This window comes from Natrix helvetica (assembly GCF_964273705.1).
Source record: "Natrix helvetica genome assembly, chromosome: Z".
Taxonomy (NCBI): Eukaryota; Metazoa; Chordata; class Lepidosauria; order Squamata; family Natricidae; genus Natrix; species Natrix helvetica.
In genome coordinates, this window is record NC_138554.1 from 42706266 (window position 1) to 42731083 (window position 24818).

The 24818-nt window shown below is 36.3% G+C and overlaps 1 protein-coding gene across 3 annotated transcripts in view; it reads right to left on the reverse strand.

The window, feature by feature from the left end:
* The window catches only part of NFE2L1 (NFE2 like bZIP transcription factor 1), a 29070-nt gene extending 8716 nt beyond the window's left edge, over window positions 1-20354 (reverse strand). The window contains exons 1-5 of one of the 3 annotated variants that reach the window (XM_081970996.1): window positions 20115-20354; window positions 16748-16947; window positions 15979-16490; window positions 2324-2542; window positions 118-207 (exon numbers count right to left, since the gene is read on the reverse strand). In XM_081970996.1, the coding sequence (XP_081827122.1) occupies window positions 118-207; window positions 2324-2542; window positions 15979-16488 (819 nt within the window). In that variant the 5' untranslated portion in view covers window positions 16489-16490; window positions 16748-16947; window positions 20115-20354. Of the gene's footprint in view, window positions 1-117; window positions 208-2323; window positions 2543-2729; window positions 3063-4800; window positions 5021-15978; window positions 16491-16747; window positions 16948-20114 lie in introns of those variants that run through there. The other 2 variants (XM_081970998.1, XM_081970997.1) reach the window with 2 other exon arrangements.
* Between the last annotated feature and the right edge of the window lie 4464 nt (window positions 20355-24818).

Sequence of the window (24818 nt, forward strand, 5' to 3'; positions counted from 1 at the left end):
CTTACCATTGCTGCTGATTGAAAATTACTGGAGTTGAAATGTGATATATCTAGAAGGTTCAGCATTGCGGTAGGCAACCAAACTGATCAGCTCTACTTCCAAAGTGAAAATATGTACCTCTGAATTTTCTCCAAAAGGAAATGTAGCCTCCAGCAATCTAAGACACTCCTCCAAAGACAAGGTTGTCTGATCCTCCACCCCAGGCGCCTAGGGAAAAAACAATATAAAGGCCGTTTTACTGATACAAGGCCAGACTATGAAGATAATCTATTTCTGTGGTTTTCTAGTGTTTAATATTTATGTTCTTTTTCCTTTACTTCTTTTTTTTCCTGACCCTTAGTATTTGATATATAAACTAAACCAGGGACAGAGTGGCCAATGTTTTGGTACACAGAATCTGCTTTTTCATTTTTGCTATCAGGAGCTTCAGTGGTGACGATTTCAACTGAATAGAAAAAGATTTTTTTGCTTTCAGGGAATTGCAAGGGTGATGGCAAATACGGTTTAACTGTCTTTATGTGTCTTTCAGAGTTTATAGTTTTTAGGTCTTCTCTCTTAAAATGTCAGTGAATTACACAATCTTTTTTAGTCATATTTATCAAATGTGGAGACTACCCATATCACAAACGAAGTGGTTCTGTGCAATATTAGTCAGAAGGTACTCTGTAGGACGGGGAGAGGGGGGGGGAGAACCCTCATGTGTGACCATTTGCAAAGATGTGGCTTAAGGTATTCCACCCAAGTCCAAAATAGCATCATCTGCTCAAAATCTGATATATTTCATCCAAAGCAATTTTTAAAAATTAATTATTCTTAAAAAACAGTAAATATGTAGTTAATCCAAAGGGCAGAATTCCAAGTGGTTTGTCCAATTTGTACAGATAGTTCTCAACTTATGATCACAACTGAGCCCCAAATTTATGTTGTTAAGTGAGAAATTTGTTAAGTGAGTTTTGCCCCATTTTACGACTTTTCTCACCGTTTGTTATGTGAATCACTGCGGTTCTTAAATAGTCACAAGGTTGTTAAGTGAATCAGGTTTCCCCATTGACTTTGCTTGTCAGAAGATCACAAAAGGGGTTATGTGATCCTGGAACCGTCATAAATGTGAGTCAGCTGTCAAGTATTCAAATGTACATCAAATGACCACAGGGAATGTTGCAACAGTCATAAGTGTGAAAACTGGTCACGAGTCACTTTTTCAGGGCTGTTGTAACTTCAAATGGTCACCAAATGAACTACTGTAAATCGAGGACTACCTGTATTTCATGTCTATCTGAAGTACATATATCTCATAACCTATCCCAGTAAAAAAGAGAAGCAGCAAACAAACTGTAGAAAAACGTAAGGGTTACAATTAAGATATAACTTCCATTTATAGGCAGTCCTCAACTTATGACCACAATTGAGTCCAAAATTTATGTTGCTAAGCAAAACATTTGTTAAGTGAGTTTTGCCCCATTTTATGACTTTTCTTCCCACAATTGTTAAGTGAATCACTGCAATTGTTAAATTAATAACAATGTCATTAAGTGAATCTGGCTCCACACTGACTTTGCTTGTCAGAAGGTCACAAAAGGTGATCACATGATCCCAGGACACTGCAACCGTCATAAATATAAATCAGTTGCTAAGCATCTGAGTGTAAATCACGGACATGGGAGAATGCTGCTATGATCCTAAGCATGAAAAATGGTCATAAATCACTTTTTTCAGTGCCATTGTAACTTCAAATGGTCACTAAACGCACTGTTGTAAGTTGAGGACTACCTGTACTTCTTGTTAGATGAAACCTACAAAAAGTGCAGCAGAAAATTGTTCTGAATGCCTGTTTCCGAAAGAACAGTACAGCTGAGCCCTTAGGTATCAATGAACCAGAGCCTATTCTGCCCTCTTGAGGACTATTCTCTGCCCTGCATATGAAGCAGAAGAAGATATTGGAAAGAGTGAACTTGACAGTCAGCAGACTGGATACACAGATCACAGGAATTTGGGCAACAAACTCCAGGTAGCCTCTATCCACTGAGGTCCAACTAATAAGGTTCCAAGTTTATATATATGTAGATAGATAGCTAGATAGATATTATATATTTTTTATTTAAAAATAAAAAGCTCAGCTTAGTTTAGTATGTAAGCACATTAAAACACATAAATAATTTGAGAAGATATAAAAATAGCACCCAAAAGAAAAATATGGGAGACAGTATACTTTTTGGAAAATGAACTGAACTACAGGTTGCAATCTTCTTTACTGGACAGGTATGGAGTACAATGTCAGAATGGCAGGAAAGAAATCTGTGCTTCCCCATCAGGCTGTTTTTACCTGCACAGGGAAGGTCTCCCCTGTCTCGCCATCCACTACCTCAGTTCTGTCATTGATGCTGCTATCCCCTCTGTTCCTCCAGCCATCCCCACATTCTTCACCGTTACTTGGTTCTTTATCCACGTCGTTTTCTTTCTGGCGGTGGCTGTAGTCAAAAATCTCACGTCCAGCACCAAGGTCAATATCCTGTCTCCACAGGATATCAATTAAATCTATATCCTAAAAGAAAAAAAAACAGGGAGAAAGAAACATGACTGTCTCTCTTCGTCAAAAAGACTTATTCAGGAGGATGACCTCTCCTACAAAACTTCCAGGACAAATGCCTCCAGCTTTTATACCCAAAGCACCACCATAACTTCATCCATTCTGTGACATAGGCCCCACGCCATCATTTGACCCCACTCACCTCTAAGTGCCGCCCTTCATTCTGAATGGGGTGTGGTCCCTCCTCCCCTGATCCTTCCCTCGACCATCTCTGCTGCCGTGATGCTCCAGACATATTTCCCCCCCCTACAGCCATCCTGCACAGGGAGCTTGCCAAGAGTGGCTCTGCAAAGGGGCTGCTCCGGGGCCCAAACAAGGGACTCCATGGACAGCAACTGAGCTGTCTCCTCCTCCCTGCCCATACTACGCAGCAATGTTCTCTCTGTCCAGGCAGGAGTCTGCAGCTTTAACTGCTCAGACGGCTGGCTGGGTGAGAGAGGGAGGGCCAATTGTCATTCCGGATTGCTGCTCCATAGCGGGCTTGCATCAGCCTGTGGTGCCATTCTGTCTATTTGCATAAAGGGGTGGAGATTCTCTGCATTTTCAGCCACCTGATGCAACTTGAGAACCCGGCTTGCCATGCGTCCTATGCCTTGCCAGCTCCCTTAGCTCCACACAGCTGAGCTGTCTACCTTAACCAGTCCTTCAAACTGAAAACAATCACTTTGATGAATGCACTCTAAAAAATCTGCCTGCTTCTAACCATAAAGCAGTGAACAAGCCTCCTCCTCTACAACAGACTTTAAACAAGGTTTATTATACCTTAAAATTTCCTTTTTCATCCCATACCCTACAATATCCTACAAATTCTTCCACTACAAAACAAAGATCACTCAAAGTTATATTCATTCACATACTGCAGCAGGATGTTTCTTTCATTCAGGCCCAGAAATGCCTTCCCATTCTTCCGGATTTTTTTTTTAATATTGCAAACAAACCTTCTGGCTGAATGAGGCTGATGGGTCAGCACTTGGGGCTCCACCCTTCTACATTTCCATTTCCAATGAAAACCACATCGAATTATCATTATCCCTATATAATACATAAGTGGCAAAGAAGTCTCGAATTAGAGATGGCAAGTGTACTCATTTTAAGTTCTTTCTCCTTGCTCCAGACAGGAACATAACAAACTAAATCATCCTTCATTTCAGAATACCAGGGAATATAAAATACAGAAATATTGCAATCTTTCTGATTTGTCCACCCAATTTCAAAGCACTGACTATTCCATCTATGTAAGGAGCAATAATTCAGAATAAGCTTGTTTCTAATATTTCTATCTTAATTTAATCATTCTAGTATTCACTCAAATCATTGGTTTAGTATTTCAGAACTAATTTACAGACAGACTGTTTTGCAACTGCTAGCTCCCCTTTCTAACCTCAGACTGACTGCCCTAGATCTCCCTAGACTTTCAGCATCTTCAGCTTCAAAAGATCCAATTTGTTTTTTTATGGCCTAACTGATCACAAACAGGCATTTGGATCATATCTTCTTCTTCGTCTTCTTCTTCTTCCTATCTGTCATTCATTCAAATTAATTTAAATCATCTCCTCCCTAACTGCAAAATACAAGCTTTTTTCCATGGACCATTCAATGCAAATTGATTTTTTTAGATGAAACAATCTTTCCCTCTCCTTTAACCCTTTCACCAACTATTTCTTCAAATTAAAGATCCTAATCCAAATGTATGCCTTTTCTAGTTACTTCCAGACTATGAGTGTTTGGAAGTGATTGGGCAGTATGGTGGGAAAGACCTGATAATGTTTCATAAGGTACACCCTTTGCTCACCCCAACTTCCATTGTAAAGCAGGCCAGAACACCCCATGGATCAAAGATATTCTTAATTTCAAATATTTTTTTTCAGTTACCTGCTCCCTCTTACAAGTATTCCTATTTTAGAATTCTGTCCATCTCCCTCCACCTTCTGTGAAAATCACTGGCACAAAATACATAATCATCAACATAATTTTCTTTCTATAACTAAAGCATCACTGAAATATCTTCATAAATTAAGGATTCAAACCATGATTATACTTCTTCCTCCAATATGTATATTTTCCAATCCAATATTTCCCTCAGTCAATGTATAGCACAGTCTTTCCTACTGCACATCTTTCCAGTACCTGAGCTTTATCTGGCCTGAATCTATCATAAAAGCAAGCGGCAGACAGGCATGAGGGATGAGGAAAGAGTTAAAAAGAAAGGATACCTTTCTCATGTCCCCAGCTGCCGCTCCCAGAGCTGTCCACCCAGATCATGGTCTATGTAGAGCGTAGATTCCGGGCAGGCAGAGCTGGGTGACCCGAGATGAGTGCCGGACAGACATCTCCAGTTTCAGTTAGCAGTTGCTCTTTTTTTTTGGCAAGCTTGCTAGCTGCCCCCAAATTGTTTGAAAGCCCCCCTCCTTTCCAGCATGTGACCCACAGGTGCTGTGCTATAGCCAGTCCTCCTCCCTCCCCTCACTCCAGCATGAGATCCAATCCTCAGCTCTCTTCTGCTTGTCGTTTAAAGAGAGGAGTTCCGTCAAATCCCCACCCCCTGCTCAATGCCCAAGCTGCAGAGATGGAATCCCCACCCCATGTGTTGTGCTGTGGCTGCAGTGAGACTGAGACAACACCCACACACACGCCCGTTACCTAGGCTGCAGGCGGAGGCAGTCCCCTCCCCCAGGTCACCGCGGAGGATGCAGAGGGAGCCAGGCTCCGCCCTGTGCTGGTTACCTAGGTTGCATAAAGAACCAATCCCTTGCCTCTGGTCCCTGCTGAGGATGCAGGAGAAAGTGCTCCTCCTTGCATTCGTCACCTAGGATGCAAAGCACACAGCCAATTGCTTTTTAAGCTTCCATCCCACCCAGGCTGCCCTGGGAGCTGCAGCAGCATTCAGGTCTCTATCTCCTTGAAAAGCTCCCATGCCTGGATGCCCCACCCAAACCAGGCAATGATGGTTGCGATGGTGCAGGGGGAACAACATTAAAGAAGCCTTTCCAGATAGACTTGAATATTTTCTCCTCCTTTCTCCCACTCGGAGATTACCCAAAGTTCTCTCTTTCTCATCAACTGAGATTTCATTCACTCTCCAAAAGAAGCAGAAAAGTGGCAGGCCACAAAGTAGAGTGTTTTATACAGGTAAGAGATGAAAATCAACTTACAAGGAATTTTTTGACTCTATAAATCAGGATTAGAGCTTCCTTCCCTCCAAATCCCCTCAATCAATAATTACCCTGGAATTTTAGTTTCTGATTTACAGCTTTCAGAAAACAAATATAAAATAATGGAATAAGAAATGCAATCTCTCTCTTTACTCAAGTAATTTTCTTCCAATTCCACTAATAATGAATAAAACATTACTGGAATACAGGTGGAGAAGTCACCAGATACAAGAAATGAATACTAGAATATACACCATACATTAAATGAAATTCTGCATCAAAATTAAACATAATTATATACAAACCTGCATACAATTAGGTTTTTGGGTCCATTTTATTTTCTTATTTTTAGGAAAAGAAAGAAAATGTTGAGCAAAAGCTTTCTACCCCTGAAGATTCAGTTCATTTCTTCACAAGTTATTATAATTGCACCACATTTACAACACTAGCTTTGCAGACATGAAGGAGAGGCTTTGTTTGGTTCAATATAGGAATCTTAGCAGACATTGATGCTATATTTTGCTAGATGTTATATTCAAGAATAATTCATTTCTCCCAGCTATAAGGTGTTCTTCCACAATAAATACAGCTCTAAGTATCAGCGTTTTCCAATATGGATGAATATCTATAAATCATTTAGTGCAGCAATGCATTTTTGTTTTTGTGTTGGCCCAGGTTAGGCCACTAGATTAGGGAAACTAGATAATTAGGACATCTTCTAGCTTGTAAAAAAACAAAGCGAAAACAAGAACTGTATATTGGGCTGAGAATAAGAAAGCCTCCTCTTTGACAAAAAGACTTTTGAAAGCAACAATCATGTCAGCTATTGATGCTGACCTCTGCTTTCAAAGAGTGAAGAGGAAGATGCTGACATAGTATATCTTCAGCCTATTTAATTTAATAATTGGTTGTTTTCATTTATATCTCTTTCCATAGTTACTTATAATATCAATTCTGAGTTTCTGCCCTTTATACTTCAGCAACACATAAACAACAGGCTACATTAGTAAATACAGATTAGCCTTTAAGAAGTATTTTTCTGTATGAAAAATAATTATTTTCAATTCAAGTTTTATTCAGTTTTTAAAATATTGTTTCAAGAAACTTTCTGGGACTCTTGGACCTATATTCAACGTAGCCTGTCTGCATCCAGTACAAATCATATGCTTTCTAACAGAGGGGAATATTATTTAAACGATCACAGAAAGATTAATCCGTTACTATAGAAAAAAGTAAATTTAACAAAATAGTAGTAAAAATAAAAGCAAAAAACCCAAACTCTCCCAAACTATGTTCCTGGTTAACAATCCTAATTAGGAATGTGCTTTCCATCACTAAGCAAAGCAGTTGTTAGGTGAAACATCATATACATCACTGCATAGCATGAGCAGTTCAGTGGTGGGATATGACCAGTATGCCCCGGTACGGGCATACCGGTGCCTGCTGGGAGCACCAGGTACCGTTCTGTTACAGTGCTCCGGAGGACCCACCAGCCTTACTTTTATTTGAGCCGATCGGTGCTTACGTGCATGGAGCGTACAGAGCCTGCGTGACACTCTGCTAAGCAGCTGGAGCGTTGCGGACCCATCGCAGAGCATCACGGGCAATAAGTATGCATGTGCCTGCTGCGTGCGTGCATGTGGTGGATGCTCAGCCCCGTTGCACCGTACTGGTTGAACCGGGATCCGGAACCCACCACTGCAGCAGTTCCAGTAGTCCTGGTTATAGTTGTTAGATCTGGACCACATTGTTATTAGGCAAGGATCTACTTGCCATGCTCGCCTCTGTTTCAAATCCTCAACCTGCTTATTCCCTACCTATCTCTGCCATTTCAGCCACCCTGCACTCTTCTGCCTAGTCCTGCCATCCTATTGACTATCACCATCATTTTCCTCCCATTGATACCATCTTCTTTCTCCCACGGACAAAGCAACTACTGGCCCTTTACAAGGCTTTTAAATGCACACTGGCCTGGGTAAGCTGCTGAACATCTGAATTTTGAACACATGACCATGGGGCTACAATAGCTGAAACTTTGAAGACCAATCGTAACTACTATTCATTCATTCAGTACCTGCATAACTTTGATCAATCCCTGAATGAATGGGTGTTAAACAAGGTCTAGATGTATAGGCCACCTAGAGCAAGAGTAGCCAACCTCTGCCACGCAAATGAGCAAAGCCCATCCGTACAAACAATGGATCCAGGCAGCATGGGAAACCACGCGCCCCTGGTCCACAGAAAAACTGCCCTCCATGGAACTGTTCCTTGGTGCCCAAAAGCTTGACCTAGAGTCCTTGAGACATATATCAAATATAAATATTGTATTAAAAGAGAACTTGTGTATTAAATTTGAAGTCTCAAGCAAAAGCAGAGGTGTGCAGTTGGATCAAAGATGCATAGCAAAATCAGCAAAAACTACTACTATATTCCATACGGAAAGGAAGCAGAGTTGCTTCTAGGTTTTCGAGGAAGCAAAATAGAAAGACATCTAGAGGATCTACATGACTTGTTGATGCAGACACAGTTTCTTCTATTTCTTCCTGACAGAACAACGATGGCAACGATTTTTGCCATTCATGTCGTAAAAAAGAAATCCAAACAAGTATCATGAGAATAAACAAATAATAACAAACAATCAACAAATAAGAAAATGGTATGACATATGCTGTTACATGGTAGCGAAGGATGGATAGACAGCAGGCTAGCTTGCTGGTAAATTTTAATCCCACAGAAAAGTTACAGTTGCGCAATAATGTCAAACCATGACAATCCCTAAAAAATTCCTAAAATAAGAACTATAGCAAAAGCATCACTGTAGTATAGAATGGAAACATTAAAAGATGCTAAACTGCATCCTTGCTCAAAGATATATGTTTTATTATTGAAAATGCAATGTTTTAAAGATCTGTGTTTCCTTTACTAAATGTATTTTAATATATTTCAGTCTCAGTTCCTTGTATCCTATTTTATCATCCTAATTCTATGCTAAACAGCTTGATCTTGTTCAAAGTCCCACAAAGGTATGTTCCAGAGAACTATTGGAAGGAAATCCAGAATGTAACCGTGGAACATGATTGAGTTAATAATAACTGGAAATTCCTAAGTTCATAAACTTTTCCTTAGTTTAAGAATATTTAAATAATATACAGAAAGTAGTTGCATACATTTTCTGCATTTGCAAAACTGCATATCATAGCCATTTCCTTACTTATAGCATTTTCTAGAAATAACCAACCATTGTTGTGCTGATATAATAGTAATAACAGTAGGCTTTGTTATACCTGGGTAACTCTAGAACAGCGCTTCTCAAACTATCTGTTGTTAAAGACCAGTTTTTTAAAATTTTAAATCCAATTATGAACATAAAGACTTTGCATTTATATACAATAACAATGAATTAGAAAAATACAATTTAAAAAGGCATACAAAATACAATTTATTGTTGAATTCAACAGACATAAAACTGTTAAATTTCAATAAATCCAAGCAGAACAAACATCATAGGAAAAAAAGAATTACAAAAACTGTACCTGTTGTTCATTAAAAGTGTGGGTATAGGCAATTAATTTAGATAATTGCTATTACACTAACTTTCCCTCATTCTGCAATTATAAGTAAATCAAAAGGTATGAGTAAACTAGCAATGTCCTACATTAAATAGCTACAACACACCTTGAACAAACATTACTTATATCAATAGTTAAAGTTTTTAATATGATAAATGAGTGTGATTCTTAACTTATCTAATGGCAAATTGCTATAAACGATTCTACACACTCTTGAATGCTGTACTTTAATCATTGTAAACTGGTGATCAAACAGTTTGTGGACCAGATGTGGTCTCAATAATAGAACCACTCTAGACATTATAAGATGCTAGTGGGAAGGAAAAAGAACCTTAGTCTAGTTCTCCTTCATAGGAATTATCAAGTAAAAAAAAAACTTTTAAGTAAACGTGCAAGTGTGAGGATTTATTTTAAGATAACAATGTCTACGCCAAACAAAATAAAAAAGATATTATAGAATAGATAATTCAAATTTCAATTAAGCTTTAATAATACTTTCCAGAGCTATACTTCTACCTGCATTTCTCCGAAAACAAGACCAGATCTTTTCTTTTTTGACCCCTGAAATAAGCACTTGGTCTTATTTTCAGGGAGGTCTTATTATTTTTGAGGTGCAGGAGACAGCGAGCATGATCACTTCATAGTTGCTGCTGTGTTGCAATATTTTTGGGGACTTATTTTAGGGAGAGGGCTTGTTTTAACACATGCGCTCAAAAGGCCAATTGGACTTATTATCCGGGGAGGTCTTATTTTCAGGGAAACAGGGTAGCTAAATAATTTTTTTCTATATGAGTCCATAAAGGATGGGAAATAATAACTACCGGTAAGTAGTAGTAGCTACCAAAACTCAGGGTAGTGGTTCAATCAGACCTCTGAATTCTGAATACCAAGGAAACAAGAGAAATATATCCTTAATAACTAGGAACAGCTCATTTGTTCTTAAATTCTAGATTAGGCTAAAGCAAAACAACCACTGAGTGAAGTCATAATGGAAGGCAGTCATTTACTGCAGTTTAATCTCCTCCATTGTAAACAAATGTTAGTCAAGATATAAAAGTAAATATAATATCATTTTGCATTATAGTTGCTAAGAAATAGATGCCTACTCTATCCAGCAGCAGAAACACTGAAAACTGAATTGGTATGTGGTAATTTTTTGTCAATAATTTGATTTATAACATAGCTACAATAAATTCTAGGGATAGTTATATGCCTATGACATTTTTAAAAACTATGATGTTCAATATGTTCAAAATGCAAGTAGATAAATAGATACCACTTCGGTGGGAAGGTAACAGCAATCCATGACATCAGGCTGGCCATATGACTGTAGAAACGCCTTTGGACGGTGCTGACTCAATGGACTTGAAACAGAGATGAGCATCGCTCCCTATAGTCAGCAACAATTAGCACAATAAATTCCACAGGGTCTTCTTTACCATTTTTATGATGTGAAATAAAAAAAATAGGCTCCTCATACTATTCTTTACCTCTTGCCCCAAAATAGCTAGAATGGCAGGTACTCTCTATGTTAATAATGTTTTCATGGCATCCCAAACTTTCTTCTATGTGTTTCAGGATTCTAAAAAAAATATATTGAAATGCTGCTTTAAAATGAAGTTTATTTTGCCAGCAAATAGGGATTTGCATATTTCCAAGGGAACTATGGGAATGTGCCTGGATAATTAGATGAACAGACTATATACATTGTTAGGAAAAATGGTCTAGTGGGGAGCATGAAATACTGGATGGAAATTCTAGATCTGACGAATTCCAGGAAATGCTATGGAGCTCTACTTTAGAAAAATCCGAACTATAAAAAAATATTGTAAGTTTCAAAAAAGCTGCAAGTATATAAAGCTAAGGCATATTAAATTTAATAAATATTTTTTTAAAGTTTCATAATGGTGGACACCTATTGTTATGAAAGTCAGGAGTTTGGAAGCTCCTTTTCCAGCTAACAAGCACTATCAAAAGGTAAAAGCTTTGGTGAGCTTGGAAAGCTTATCGATTTTAATAATAATAAAAAGTTAGTTAGAAAAGGTGATACTAGATACCAGACAGACAGACAGACAGACAGACAGACAGCTATCAGACCCTGTTCTCCTCTAGAAATGTTATCTGTGATTTGAAATCCTTATAAAGAATTATTCTTTTTTCAATTTATACACTAAGAACTACTAAAATGATAAAACAGTGCAGAAATTAATTTTCAACTTTCAACAAATTATTTTTCTTTATTTTTAAATAGCAACCAGAAATAAAACAATTAAACCTGACATAAATTCTTGTATTCAATAAACCATCCCATCTAGCAAGGTCTTCGGTAATAGCTATGTGGTTATTGTAGGAGATAGACCTTTCCTTGGAAACTGTAAGGAAAAAATGTTCTAAGGCCTGAATAAGCTTACCTGTCATATTTGGATAAGAATGAATTTCTTTCTGTCCAGATTAAGCACTTAAAACCCTCAATTTACTAGATCCAATAGTAAAGAAAATATACTAAAAATGAGATTTTAAAATACGCATATTAGAATGTATTTGGAAGCTGTATGAATTTGGGGGAGAGAAAAAGGAAAATAACACCTTAGACTCACCACAAAATAACCCCACATTCACTCCTAGTACTTTGTTAACAATACAACAGTCATCAAAGTCCTAAAGCTCAGATCTATATTGGGGTGGGTTCTTTTATCCAGAAGCCCTTTCTACTGCAGTCTAACCATTTCTATAGTAAGAATGTTCTAAATAGAAAGAGATTCAATAGTGCCCTGTGAGGTATTACTTTTCCCATTAGAGAAACTGACATTTTAAGAAGAAGCAAGAGAAAGTCTAAAGCCACATAGCAGATTAATACCCTCCAATAGGAACAGCATAGCTCTATTTCATTGTTCTTATAACAATAATCTATTGGTTATTGACATAACCTGCATTCCTCCTCACAACTATTAATTAAGCTGAGAGGTTTACCCAATATGTCATGGTTTGCCATGGTTTGTTGAATAAGCCATAAATGGCCAACTTCACATAATACACTCTTTCAGAACTAAACAAACTGTAGTAATAAAAACCTGTGAATTTAGCCAATTTAGACAGGCTACAAATGTTAGTTTCAAAGCTAAGTGAATACTTGAACTTGTTTATCTAAAGCACTACCAACTCTTTTAAAAACTTCCATAAGTTGTGAGACTGCAGTGGAATACAAATTGAATATATAAAAACAAATTCAAAAACATCTAATTCTTATAACACTAATTTCAAGATAGAGCTTATTAAAAACTTCGATACACTTCTAATAGCTGAGGCCCACATTTCATATCTAGGCCATGAGGTCGAGGATATAAATGACCCCCCCCCCCAAACAGGGAACAAGTTCATCTAGTTTCTGCAGGGAATTCAAGAGTGTTAGTGTTTTGGTTTGGTTTAATTTAGGGGGTGGAGTGTTAACTATGTAAACAAAATTCCTGTGTTTCAGGTATCAAATGTTGCAGGGCAGTGCAAAATATTCAGTGATGTCAAATTCAATGACACTCCAATGGGCAGGAAAAAAGATGGGACTCTGGGTACTATGGCCAATAATATTTTAAAAGTTCAATAATTCATGCCCCACCACTGTTTGGTTGAGTGGACAGCCCACTGCATTCATTTCACCTCTACTTAAAAAAAGATATCCTGTTCACTGGACTGAAAAGAAACAGCATATATTGGCAAACTGCAAATACATTATAAAACAGTAATAATTTCAGTAATAAACTTGAAAGATGTGGAAAACATAATTGATAAAGATTGTATAAAAACTAATTATGTACAGGGTTAGCACATTCTGTTAATTTTATATGCTGTATTTTCAGATTCTGAAATAAATACATACTAAAAATAAAAAATGTACAAGTCTTTACCGTTTTACATCCTATCCTTGAAATGTCAGTCCAAGAACCATCAGGCAAGTGTCCAGTTGAAGATGTGTATATTTTAGAAAGCTTTTCCAAGTACCTTATTTCCTTCACAGAATTTCTGTTCATTTATATGTAGTCTGTATATACAAAACCTTCAGAGCTCAAGAATAAATGTATTAAGTCATCTATCTTGAAGTCCATGTTATATTTTCACAGAGTTCTTGATTAAGATTGAACTGAATCCAATCTTCCATCTCATAATTTTTTAAATTATCTATTTATACTCCAAAGTATATGTATTTTAGTCTTCTGCACTCCTGAAAAGAAAACAATATATTGCCTAATTGAATCTAAATGTTATGCCCATATCACTACCCTATAGATTTATGTTCCCTGTATCTAGATTCCAATACAGAAGCATATACAATTAATTCCTTTGGGTTTAGGTTAGGGTTAGGTAAGCAAACAAAAAAGCAAATACTGTATATTAAATAATTTATTATAGAAATTCTTAAGAAGTTCTTAATATATAGACCTCAAGTTAGTCATGAATTTATTCTAAAGAAAAGCACTTTCTAGTTGTTTGTCATAATACATATCATACTGCAAAAGGTTACAGATCAAATGCTCAACTGCTTCTGTAATGTGAAAAATTACAGCACCTGTACATAATTGCCATGAAAGGATGAGAAGTCTAAAAGAATGAAAGGACCAGTAAGGGTTAGAAAAATACTAATATAAAATATAAAAGTATAGTATACTAACTTTTTCCTTGTACCATATGTCAAAATAAACCACAGATTCATTCTCTGGTTTGTACTAATCATAAAAACCCATTGCACTATAATCAATGATAAGATAACTTCAAAATGAATAATGGAAATATACTTTATTTATTACAGCACCATTCCAGAGGATAAGCTTCTAAAGCAGGTTTATCGCTAAATCAAATATTAGACTTGTCATATCAATCAGAGTTTGATGAAAATCTAAGTCATATGAACTTTAATAAATTCATCTTTACCACTTTTATCATATTTTGCAAGCCCCGTGAATTTAGAATGGCAAACAGTACTGATTTTCATATTCATGACCAAGGACTACCAAATATCTTGGCTTCAAATCTGAAAAAAACAACCACCCCAATACAAATAGTTTTTGACTTCCGACCACAATTGATCTCAAATTTTCTCTTTTTAAATGACCTTCAGTTTACACAACTTTTCATATTAATCAGCCTCATAATTATACTTCAGAAGGGTTATCTCATTTTTACAATTTTTATTTTAATAAAATGGCATTTATTATTGCCATTTTAGATTTAGTGCCTTTAAGACATGGGGGTTGAAAGATCCACAAAAGTGGATTGATTTCTTGCTCTAAAAATACAGTATTTATATTTCCAGAACAAAATGATTCTCTCAGCTTGCTAGTGACTTACTTTTACTTCAACTGAAAGCCTCCCTTGCAAAGCAAATGCCACTTTTATATTCTCAAGGGCAGAACTTCTGAAATCTTTACTCTATATTTGCCTATGAAAGAGATGAGGCAACATGACAAGAGAGGAAGATAGTCACAACAGCTGCTTCAACACTCCCCCAGCCTGGATACCAGCTCTAGTAACACAGTCCACTTGCAACATAAACTACCAGGGATTAAGGATGGTCTGGAAGTAGTTCTATATCACCATGTGTTTGAGACAGACTTCAGCACCCATGTAAATAACTGAACTCATCACTAAATAAAACAAAGTACAGTACAAACAAAGCAAACCAGAATAGACCCTCATAGGACAGAAGAGAAAAAAGAAGACTGCAAACGATAGTTTTTATTGTTTAGGAAGAGGGTAAAGCATTCGCTTTCTTAAATACATACTAAAAAATTCCTTTGAAAGAATTCAAAATTGGTTAACTCATCGCTAACTTAATATATGCAATAAAATTATCTATTACTACAAATTAAGCAGGTGATATTATTAACTGGGATGTCTTCACCTAAAAAAGTGTTTAAAAAAACTTAAAAACACCATAAAAATATAACCTAAGGTAACATATCCAAGGTGTACCAAAAATGATGCCCCATAGGATTATTGCAATATCTTTAATTATCCTTTTCCCAAAAAGAAAATTTTATGGTACTTTGAAATGTTCAGCCATTTGCCAAATGAATAAGAAAATGTTTAGAACATTTCTCAAATCCATGTAAGTTACCCAAAATTAGATAAAGAGTTTATCTTTGTATTTTTCTTTTCCCTGAACACATTTCCCACCACAAAAGATGGTTATGTGTATCAAAAATAGTCAAAAATCTCCCAAAGTATTCCTATTAAGGTGAAAATCAATAAAATTATGAATGGTAATTTGCTGAAATAACTTAAAGATCACTTAGTTATGTAGATAGTCCTTGAGTCACAACCATACATTCAGTAACCATTTAAAGTTATGATGATGCTGAATAAAGGGACTTATGACCTGTCCTCAAAGTTCAACTTTCTAATAAGTAGCTTTGAGTAATGAAGGAAAAAGTTTGGGAACCAATGGCTTAGAAGAAAATAGCAACATTTAATGTATTTTATATAATAAATTGTTTATGAGGTCTGACTTTTGGATATACATCATGTATCAACATAGATTACTAATACTGTTGTTTCACTCTTATCAAAGAAATGTTAAATATTGGCAAAAATCAGTATATTTATTGATGAAAGTTACAGAGATCCTCAAACAATTATTTTCTTTCTCTTAGGTTATCCCATATAATATTGCTATACATACCTCTTTAGTTAGATCACCGTTTAGTGGAGGAGCCACTGCACCTAGGTCTTCCAACTCTTCACTATATGCTTGTTCCATTGCATTTTCTCTGACTACATTGTCTGAAGCAGTTCCATTTTGCAAGCTACTGCCATTCTCAAGGGAAATGCCTGTATTGGGTTGGGCACCAGAGACAGAACCTTCAGGATCGCGATGTACCAGCCAAGCACTGACTTCAGTGGTGGGCACCTGAAACCTGTCCAAGGCCCTAACTTGGTTGAGAAGTCTTCGAGCTGTAAAATAGTAGTCCAGATCTACACTTTTGGGATGTATAACATAGCCATCTAGGGTGTTCCGCAGGTTGTGAAACTGTGTTTGAGTGTATGCAGAGCTCTGGCCCAGAAAGATCTCCCGCAAAGGAGGGAGATGTGAATTTAGATAAGTATCTACATCCACCCTCACTCCGATCAAGCTGAGAAAAATTGTGAACTGAATGAGTCCTTCAGTGAAATATTTCTTCAGAGAAAGCATTTCTAGAAAGAAAAAGTATATTTAGAATCTTTAATAATATTCAAATATCTCTTGTGAGATATTTTTCTATATACTATAAAACAAATGCTCTTATTCCATTTTAAAGAAAAATCTAAATGAATTCAGATTATGAATACATTTGTGAAATCTCCAGGAATAAAAAAAACTCTCATTAAGTAGACTTTTATTCTGGAACAGCTTATTCAGAATACAAAATTGTTTTACAACAAAACAAAGCATATTAACTCATGTAACTTACTGTCTTAATGAATCCACACAGCAACTTCCTTGATTTTTTTATTTTTCCACAGCAACTGCAAGATGGAACAATTCTTCCAGAACAGCTGCAAGTTTGATCTTCCCCTCTTTCCTCCTTTTTCTCTAAAGGAGCAGTTAAAGAGTATAGGGTTCCAGAATAGGGAAGACTTTTCTGCTGCTTGCTGCAAGTTTCATCAGAAACTGAAACACACCCAAAAAAATCAAACAGAGGCATTAAAAGGCACCATAATTTAAATCAGTTCAACACTTTTTTTTATTTTGTACAGGTTAGAAATAAGTTGTGGAGTGCACATTTAACAAAAAATATGATCAAAAGAGCCAAGTAATTTAGCATTATCCTACAGTTTATGGGGGAACTAATTTGGTATAATAGTTAAGACATTAGACTAGAAATCAGGAGACCTTGAGTTCTAGTCCTATGTTAGGTACAAAGGCAACTGGATGACCTTGAGATAGTCATTTTCTCTTAGCCCTAGGAAAGAAATTATGGCAAACCACTTCTGGAAAACTTTGCCAAGAAAGCTATAAGGACTTGTCCAGGCAGTCACTGAGAATCAGACATGTCTGAACAAAAAGGGGGTGGAGGTGGGGGGGAGGCATAGTTAAAGGAAATATCCATTTGGCTTCTGGCATCTGATTACCCAGCAAGAGCCAAATATCAACACTCCAAAGAATGCTGGTGTTTGCCTCCTTTTATTCTCTCACCACTGAGCTGTGGGTGATGTTTAAACTTGCTGACTATGTCTTCATTCAGCATAAATTTCTAAGTAATTTAAAAGGACTTTAAATTCACGTTGAGCATTAAGGATGTTGCAATTTATCAACACAAGAGCTATGTCTGCAACTATTTCTCCCAAGTCATACCTACAACTTCATGCCTATTGAAGAAATTACTGGATTTAATAAAGAACATAGCTTCTAATATATGCATTGATCCTTGCTTTAGCTATTCAGATTCTTTTAGCTCTTTTCCTTACTCCAGGAACCGCCAGGGCTTGTAATTCTACACTGTTGCATTACTAATAGCTACAGGTATTCCAGTGATCTGTGCCCATCTTTTTCCGATTCCTGATTGTTGAACATTCTGATTCTCAATCAGTTTGATTGTCAATATTTATAGGAAATATATGTTGCCTTCCTTCTTGGAAGAGATATAACTGATGGCAGGTCAGTATTTGGCAGATATATCTAAATTTTAGAACTTATTTGGGAAAAATAGGGCTTCTTTCATTTCCCCCTCAATTATCTAGCCAATGAAAATTATGGATAAGGTGGCATTTATGATCAAATACTTTCCTTATACTTTCATATATAAGTGTACAATCAAGCTTCAAGCAATAAAATCTCTGTACACTCAATATTAAATGGACATTAAAGTGCATCTATCAAAAGGAACTAAATATTAAAAACACATAAAATCATTTTCTGATAAAAGTTAGAAACATGAGGATAAGAAAGGTCAATATCCCATCAGAATAATTCTACATATATTATCAGAAAACATTGCAAGCTCAAATTTTTAGAATTAAATATAAAGCCATGATATATTTTTTTTGGCTTTCATGTCTTGAGCTTTTCAATACATTTTCCCCTTTAATTAATTTGAAATTGTTTTTAAAATCTATATCACAACTATTGCATCATCTGCTCCCATTTCAAATTAAACAGAATACAAGAATTCCAAAAGCCATACCTTGATCTATTAAGAACAGCAACCATATACGCAGACTAATCCAATCTATGCTTCTACTATCATATTTCAGCACCTTTTTCTATTTCCATCAGAGACGTATGATTTCTAAGTAGTAGTTGTTTTGAAAGACATGAGAGCCAAAATTCTCCACCAGACACTTTCTTTCTTATGTTCCCTCATTAATCCTACTTTCTCAATCGCTAAGACTTTCTGGACTCTCATTACAATCTCAATTTAAAAATTTAAACTCTTCACAATGCAAGCTAATGACATAAGAGAATTCTATCACGAATATTTTCACACAAGAGCTTGAACCTTGTCCTATTTACATGAGGAAGTATAACTCCAACAAAAGTAAAGCTTTTTACTTTCGCTGTCATTTTTAAATAATATCCCTTTATAATGTGATATATAGTTAATGTTATCTAGATTCAAAAGCATTCTTTTCCTGTCTAGTAAGGAGTGCAACCCATTTAATGAGATTCTGAACAAGAGATCAACAGGCAAGAGTTTTTCCTTAATTAATCAATCAATCCATGATCTGGTGTATATATTTTCTTAAAATTTTATAATAAATCCCATATTTCTCTTTTTTGTCAATTTTCTTACTTTCATTTCTCTAAAAGTCTTCGATTCCAAATATAAGAATCCTGAAAAAAATAGGTCAGGATTGCTAACTCCCACAAGCTAATTATTAAGTTACAGAATAACACTATGCAAATGTTCTTTTAATTAAACAGAACAGCTCTTGGCCTGTAACACATCCATTTACTACAAATGGTTATGAGAATACAATTAAATGTCAAACTGCTTCTATTCTAGAAACAATTCCCCACCCATTACTTTTGCTAGGCTCGCATTTTCTCCACTATCTGGTTTTACTCTATTTCTACTTCTAGAGGACCAACCTCATTCCGTTTCTTATGTTCTAGGAGTGCCTCACCCACTCAGAAACCCCCTCCACCATTTCGTTTTTCAGCAAATCCTGCCTATACTAAATTCCCTTATCGGATTTCTCTTACAAGAAGGGAAAAACAGTTCTCCAATCTTCACTTTCTCAGGCTAACTTTTTACCTCCGCATATCCGAACTTTCCATATTTTTTAAAATTCTCTCCGTCTACCTAGTGCTCTTTAAATTCCATATACCGGCATTACCCCATCAGCTCTTTCCACAGCCCGCCCACGCCTGAACTCATGTACCGTCTTCCCTCCAGACCCTCCTTCCTCTCATCTCTTTCCTTCCACAAGCCTCATCTGGTCAAGACCCCACCTCGGTTCTGCATCTGAACCCCGTTTCCCCCCACAGTCGCCTTTCTTCGATTCATATTATTTGTTCAGTCCTGCTCTTCCCAGCTACCTCCTTTACCTGGCCCTCCGTCTGTCGCCTACCATATTTTTACCTCCATCTTCTTCTCAACCATCTCCGCCAACGCCTCTCAATTCCCCCCCCCAACGCCTCTCAATCCCCCTCCAACGCCTCTCAATTCCCCCCCCCCCCCTTTATATATTGCAGGCCGTCTCTGTGGGTCACCCCCACCTCTTTTCTCCCCAGATTTCAACCCCCCCCCCAGTATTCAATCCGTCTTTTATTCCCTAGCACTAGCTTTCTCCAACAACTTCCCGTCGTAGAAATCCATCATTTCATCTGTATACCTTCTCTGTCCAGTGATCACCGTCCAGAACGAACGACTACCTTCAGGAGGCCTTGCCTCAATGCCGGTCTTAAGCCCATACAGCGGCATTCGACTGCTACTACAAGATTTCCTGCCTTCTGTGTAGCTTTGTCCAATCGTTTTTAACGATTGAGATGAATGACAGCTTGTTTGTCCACTCAGAAACTAAACATTATTTCCTAACCACAAACCTCACAGCGACTGACAGCTTAACGGCCAGTCAGAATCCACACAGATAAAAGTGTTAACAGAGGCAAAAAAAAATGTCAAGAGAAAAAGCCAATCACGATGGTTAGAGGGCCGTCTACGATGCTAGTTGATTGACAACATAAATTCCCCAATCAGTTTAATCTTCGCTTAGCTCCTTGAACCAGATTGTTTGATTGACAGAAGAAACAACCAACTGTGTCTCGAAAATGTAATCGCCTCTTGCCATTATCTTTGGACTCTGAGCTCTAAAGCTGCAGTTAGTTTCTTTTACCGTTCCCCACCCGATTACGTAATCTTATAACCGCCTAATGACGGGCCTATTACCCTTGCGAAATGGCGCCATATTGAGAGTGTTGCCATTGACAACCAAGTGACGTCTTCAGAAGTTCCTGTTCATGTATGGATTTTAAACATTCGGTACTACTTTGGAAGTTTTGGTGAATGCTTCTTTGCAACTACAACGTAATGTTACATTTAATAGATTGTATTATGTATAATTTTTAAGTCGCTGCAGATAATTCAGGTTTAGTGACATTTTATTTATCTGTGTAACAATTTATTTTCCTTTACTCCTCTTAAATTTGAAATCCATACAAAATATGTTCAGGAATATAATAAGATAAAAATTGAAAATGTAAAAATCATTTTTTTATTCTAAATGTTCTTTACAATCAGAATGTGATGATGGTAGCACAGCAAGCATAAGCATTTACTTCCATTTCCACATTTACATTTTCAATATTTTAGAAGTGTGGGTTTTGCTAATATAGCTTTAAGCACTTGGGCACTTATTTGTCAGATGCAAGAAGACAGGAGCCATGATAAAATTAAAAAGTACTATTGGAAGAAATGTTTATCTGGGTTCAGTTCCAAGTGGGGAAAAAGACACTGGAAACATGGAGACTGCTTGGAAAGATTGTTTAATGGTGGACAGGACCACATCTGAGATCCTGGGCAAAAAAAGCACATGGGTGAGAGAGGGAGATAGATTTATACCCTCTCTTGGACCCCACCTTGGAGCTTCCTGTTCCTGTACAAGAAACATAACCCATTGGCTGTCAGACTCCGAGGATGGGGGTTCTTAGCTAACTTTGTAAGCTGTCTGTGTCCCAGGCTTGGTTAAGCCTTGCTGGGTGATGTAATCTTCCCAGGTGCCATGTGGTAAAATGGGTAGAGAGCTAATCCTATCATGTTTTGAGGGCCATGTCTTAATCCCATCACCCTGGAGCTGAAGGGGGGGGGCAGGGAGCTGCAGGGAGCTGCTTTATCTTTAAAAACATGTTTCTTCTTTTCTCATCCAGGGAAATATAATATTCTGCCTTTTTAATATTTCCTAGAATACTTCCTTTTTCTAGATGAAGTTTAGGTGCTAACTTCCAACAGTATTTCAAGCTTATTTCATGCTACCTATACATCTGAATTGACCTAATGGCAAATCAGTGCCAGATGGACTCAATGGCCTTCAGGAGGGCTGGACTTACATCTCTTGGGTAGAGACTCTAAACTGATGATGGATTTGATTCCACCTTCTGACTCAGCTTGGTCCTCTACAATTTGTAATTTGGGATATATACCACACTTACTGATTTTTCTCCAATAAAATCAAACAATAATAAAACATAATTTTATTATGATCACCACTGGTATCTCAAAATTGAGTAGTGCACTGTTTTTTTAAAAAAATTAAAAAAGCTCTAAAAAGAAAGTATACCATTCAAAATTGTTCTGTCTGCATCTCAACCAGAAATAAAGACATCAAATACATTTTTCATATTTAAATTTAAAAATCTCATTCTCCCTCTCAAGTTTGACATAGTATACTTTCCAAAATTGTTACGGAAAAATAACTTTTAGTACCATAGAATAGAAATCTATATTTATATGAGGAATATTTCATCAAATTTAACGTACATTAAATCAAACTTAGTTTTTGTCCTGGCTTTGTTTAACTCATATTTTGCAGCAAGGCTCCTGGCAAAAACCTGAAAAATAAGTGTAATCCTCAACAAGAAGGGCAGATCAAGAATAATACACACATACCATATATATATACCGGTAGTTGACTTACAATCACAATTGAGCCCAAAATTTATGTTGTCAAGTAAGACATTTGTTAAGTGAATTTTGTTCCATTTTATGACCTTTCTTGCCTTTTCTTGTTAAGTGAATCATTGTAGTAGATAGGTTAGTTACCCATAAGTATGAACCAGTTGCCAAGCATATGACTTTTGATTACATGACTATTGGGATGCTGCAGTGGTTGTAAGGGTGAAAAACAGTCATAAATCACTTTTTTCAATCCTGTTGTAACTTCAAACAGTCATTAAATGAACTCAGTCGAGGACTACCTCTATATGTTAACATTTAACTTTATAAACAAACTGCAAAATAAATATCTATTCCTACACAACTCTTCACTCCTAAAATTGTGAGAATGAGACAAGGGAGTTACACAATTTTAATCTGGGAGCACCTATAATCTCTGAATTAATACCTTAAGCCACCAAACATTAGCTAATATCTGTTCTTTGAGATAAAGTAATGGTGTAATCATAATTACTATTTTTCATTTCTCATATCATTATGAGACATATACCAGTTCTTTCAACTCTATTGACTCACCTGTCACCCCACTTTTATGTGCCTTTGACAGCTTGTCCCAAATTTGGAATTATTGGATGAATTTAAAAGGTACTTTTCTCCCTGAGAAAAATATTGTATGCGTTAAGGGTATTGTTTGAGACACTATGACTCCAGATCTTGACATCGCTGTTTAATTGTTTATTACCTAATCTCTACAAACTGATTGTGAGTTGGATGTTTTGTATCTGTCTGTCTTGTTTGTTTATAGCTTCAAACAAATCAACTTTGCTGTCACTCTTTGGATTAGGTAGATATACTTTATTAAAGTCAGCAACCAGTTCATACAGGAAAAAAAGAAAAAAATGTAATAAATATCCATATATTAACCCTAATCACTAAATCATATGTATTAGGTAAGCCCCTAAATTTAATGTAATGTAAAAATTGTAGACAAATAATCTATACAATCTATAAACAAGTTGACCTTGTCAATTTAAAGATTAATTTTAGATTTTTTCGTTTAAAGGAAGATCACATAAACAGTTTTTCAATCAGAATTTTAGACTAAGTAAGAGATGGAAATTTAGATGAAGTTGAAGCATCCTTGAAATATAGCTGTATGATGACCTGATGAACTCATTTCCATGTGCTAATTTGGCAGTTGAATTCTACAAAGACATACATTTCCCATTTTCTTTCATCAAAAAAATAACAATGAAACTTTCTGTTTCTTTTACTGCCAGACATGTAGTATGTTATTGTTCTATTTGTACCGAACTCTTACAAATCAGATACATTTTGTTAAAGAAATCAATGTGAACCTTGTCAGTAATCAATTGTGATAGAAACTGAGAATTTGTTTTTCAGTGTTTAACATTAATTTATGTAAGTGAGAAGTATTTGTTATTTGCCTAACATAATAATTATGCATGATTCTATAAATATGCAACACATAGTTTATTTTGTCTGAAGGGTTAGCAGTTCTTTACTACAAATCTCAAACTAGAAAAACTTCAGAAATATCAGTCCAGAAATCCTCAATATGTTCAAACAAAACAAAACAAAAAAAACATTTTTAAATAAACAGCCAGAAACATTAAAGGATAGTTAGTTTATTATAAATTATCTCAAAAAAGTAGTCTGTTGACAAGTGATAGAATGATCAACCCTGGTATATCTTGTATCAAGTATGTGTTTGTGGTATTCGTTTTGAAACCCATTGCATCACGAGATCTATTTAATACTGTAATTTAATGCTGTGTTTGAAGAGAGAAAGAGCCAACTGCCTGAACAGGTGTGTTGGGTAAGGCTGTGCCCACATAAACATAGGCGTAAACGGCTTGACAAAGCTATTAATTGGGTTAAAGTGGTAAAGGATTTTTTTTCTTTAGAAATGAGGCATCTGAAAATGCTTGTTTGGTGACTTAAAAGAGTATAGCAAATGACTTCATGTCTCTTTCACACCCTCCTTGCAATTTTACTTTCTCTAAACAGGTTTTTGGTGAAACCCTAAATGAGTCAAACAAGTTTTTCAGCTGCTGGCAACAGGGAAGAAAATATTTTCTGTCTTCAAAAGGAATTGTTTCTGCTTTTGTGAAGGTTGAAGATTTTTAAAGGCAAAATAAATATATCAAAACTTTTGTGGCATTTATGCTGTAATTTTACTATATTAAGGAGATAAATGCTGATAAACTGGCATTTTTGCACTTATTTTTAATAGCAGAATTTGGGTGCTCCGGAAGCCTCAAAATGCGGGTAGGAGTCAAAATTGTATCTATGAGGAAAAATGAAACAATCCTCCTCCAGCATGTTGGGTAGAATGGTGCTTTTGGAAAATCAAAAAGATAATGTCTGTATCAGCCATTTCAGCATTTAAAGCCAAGTATGGAAG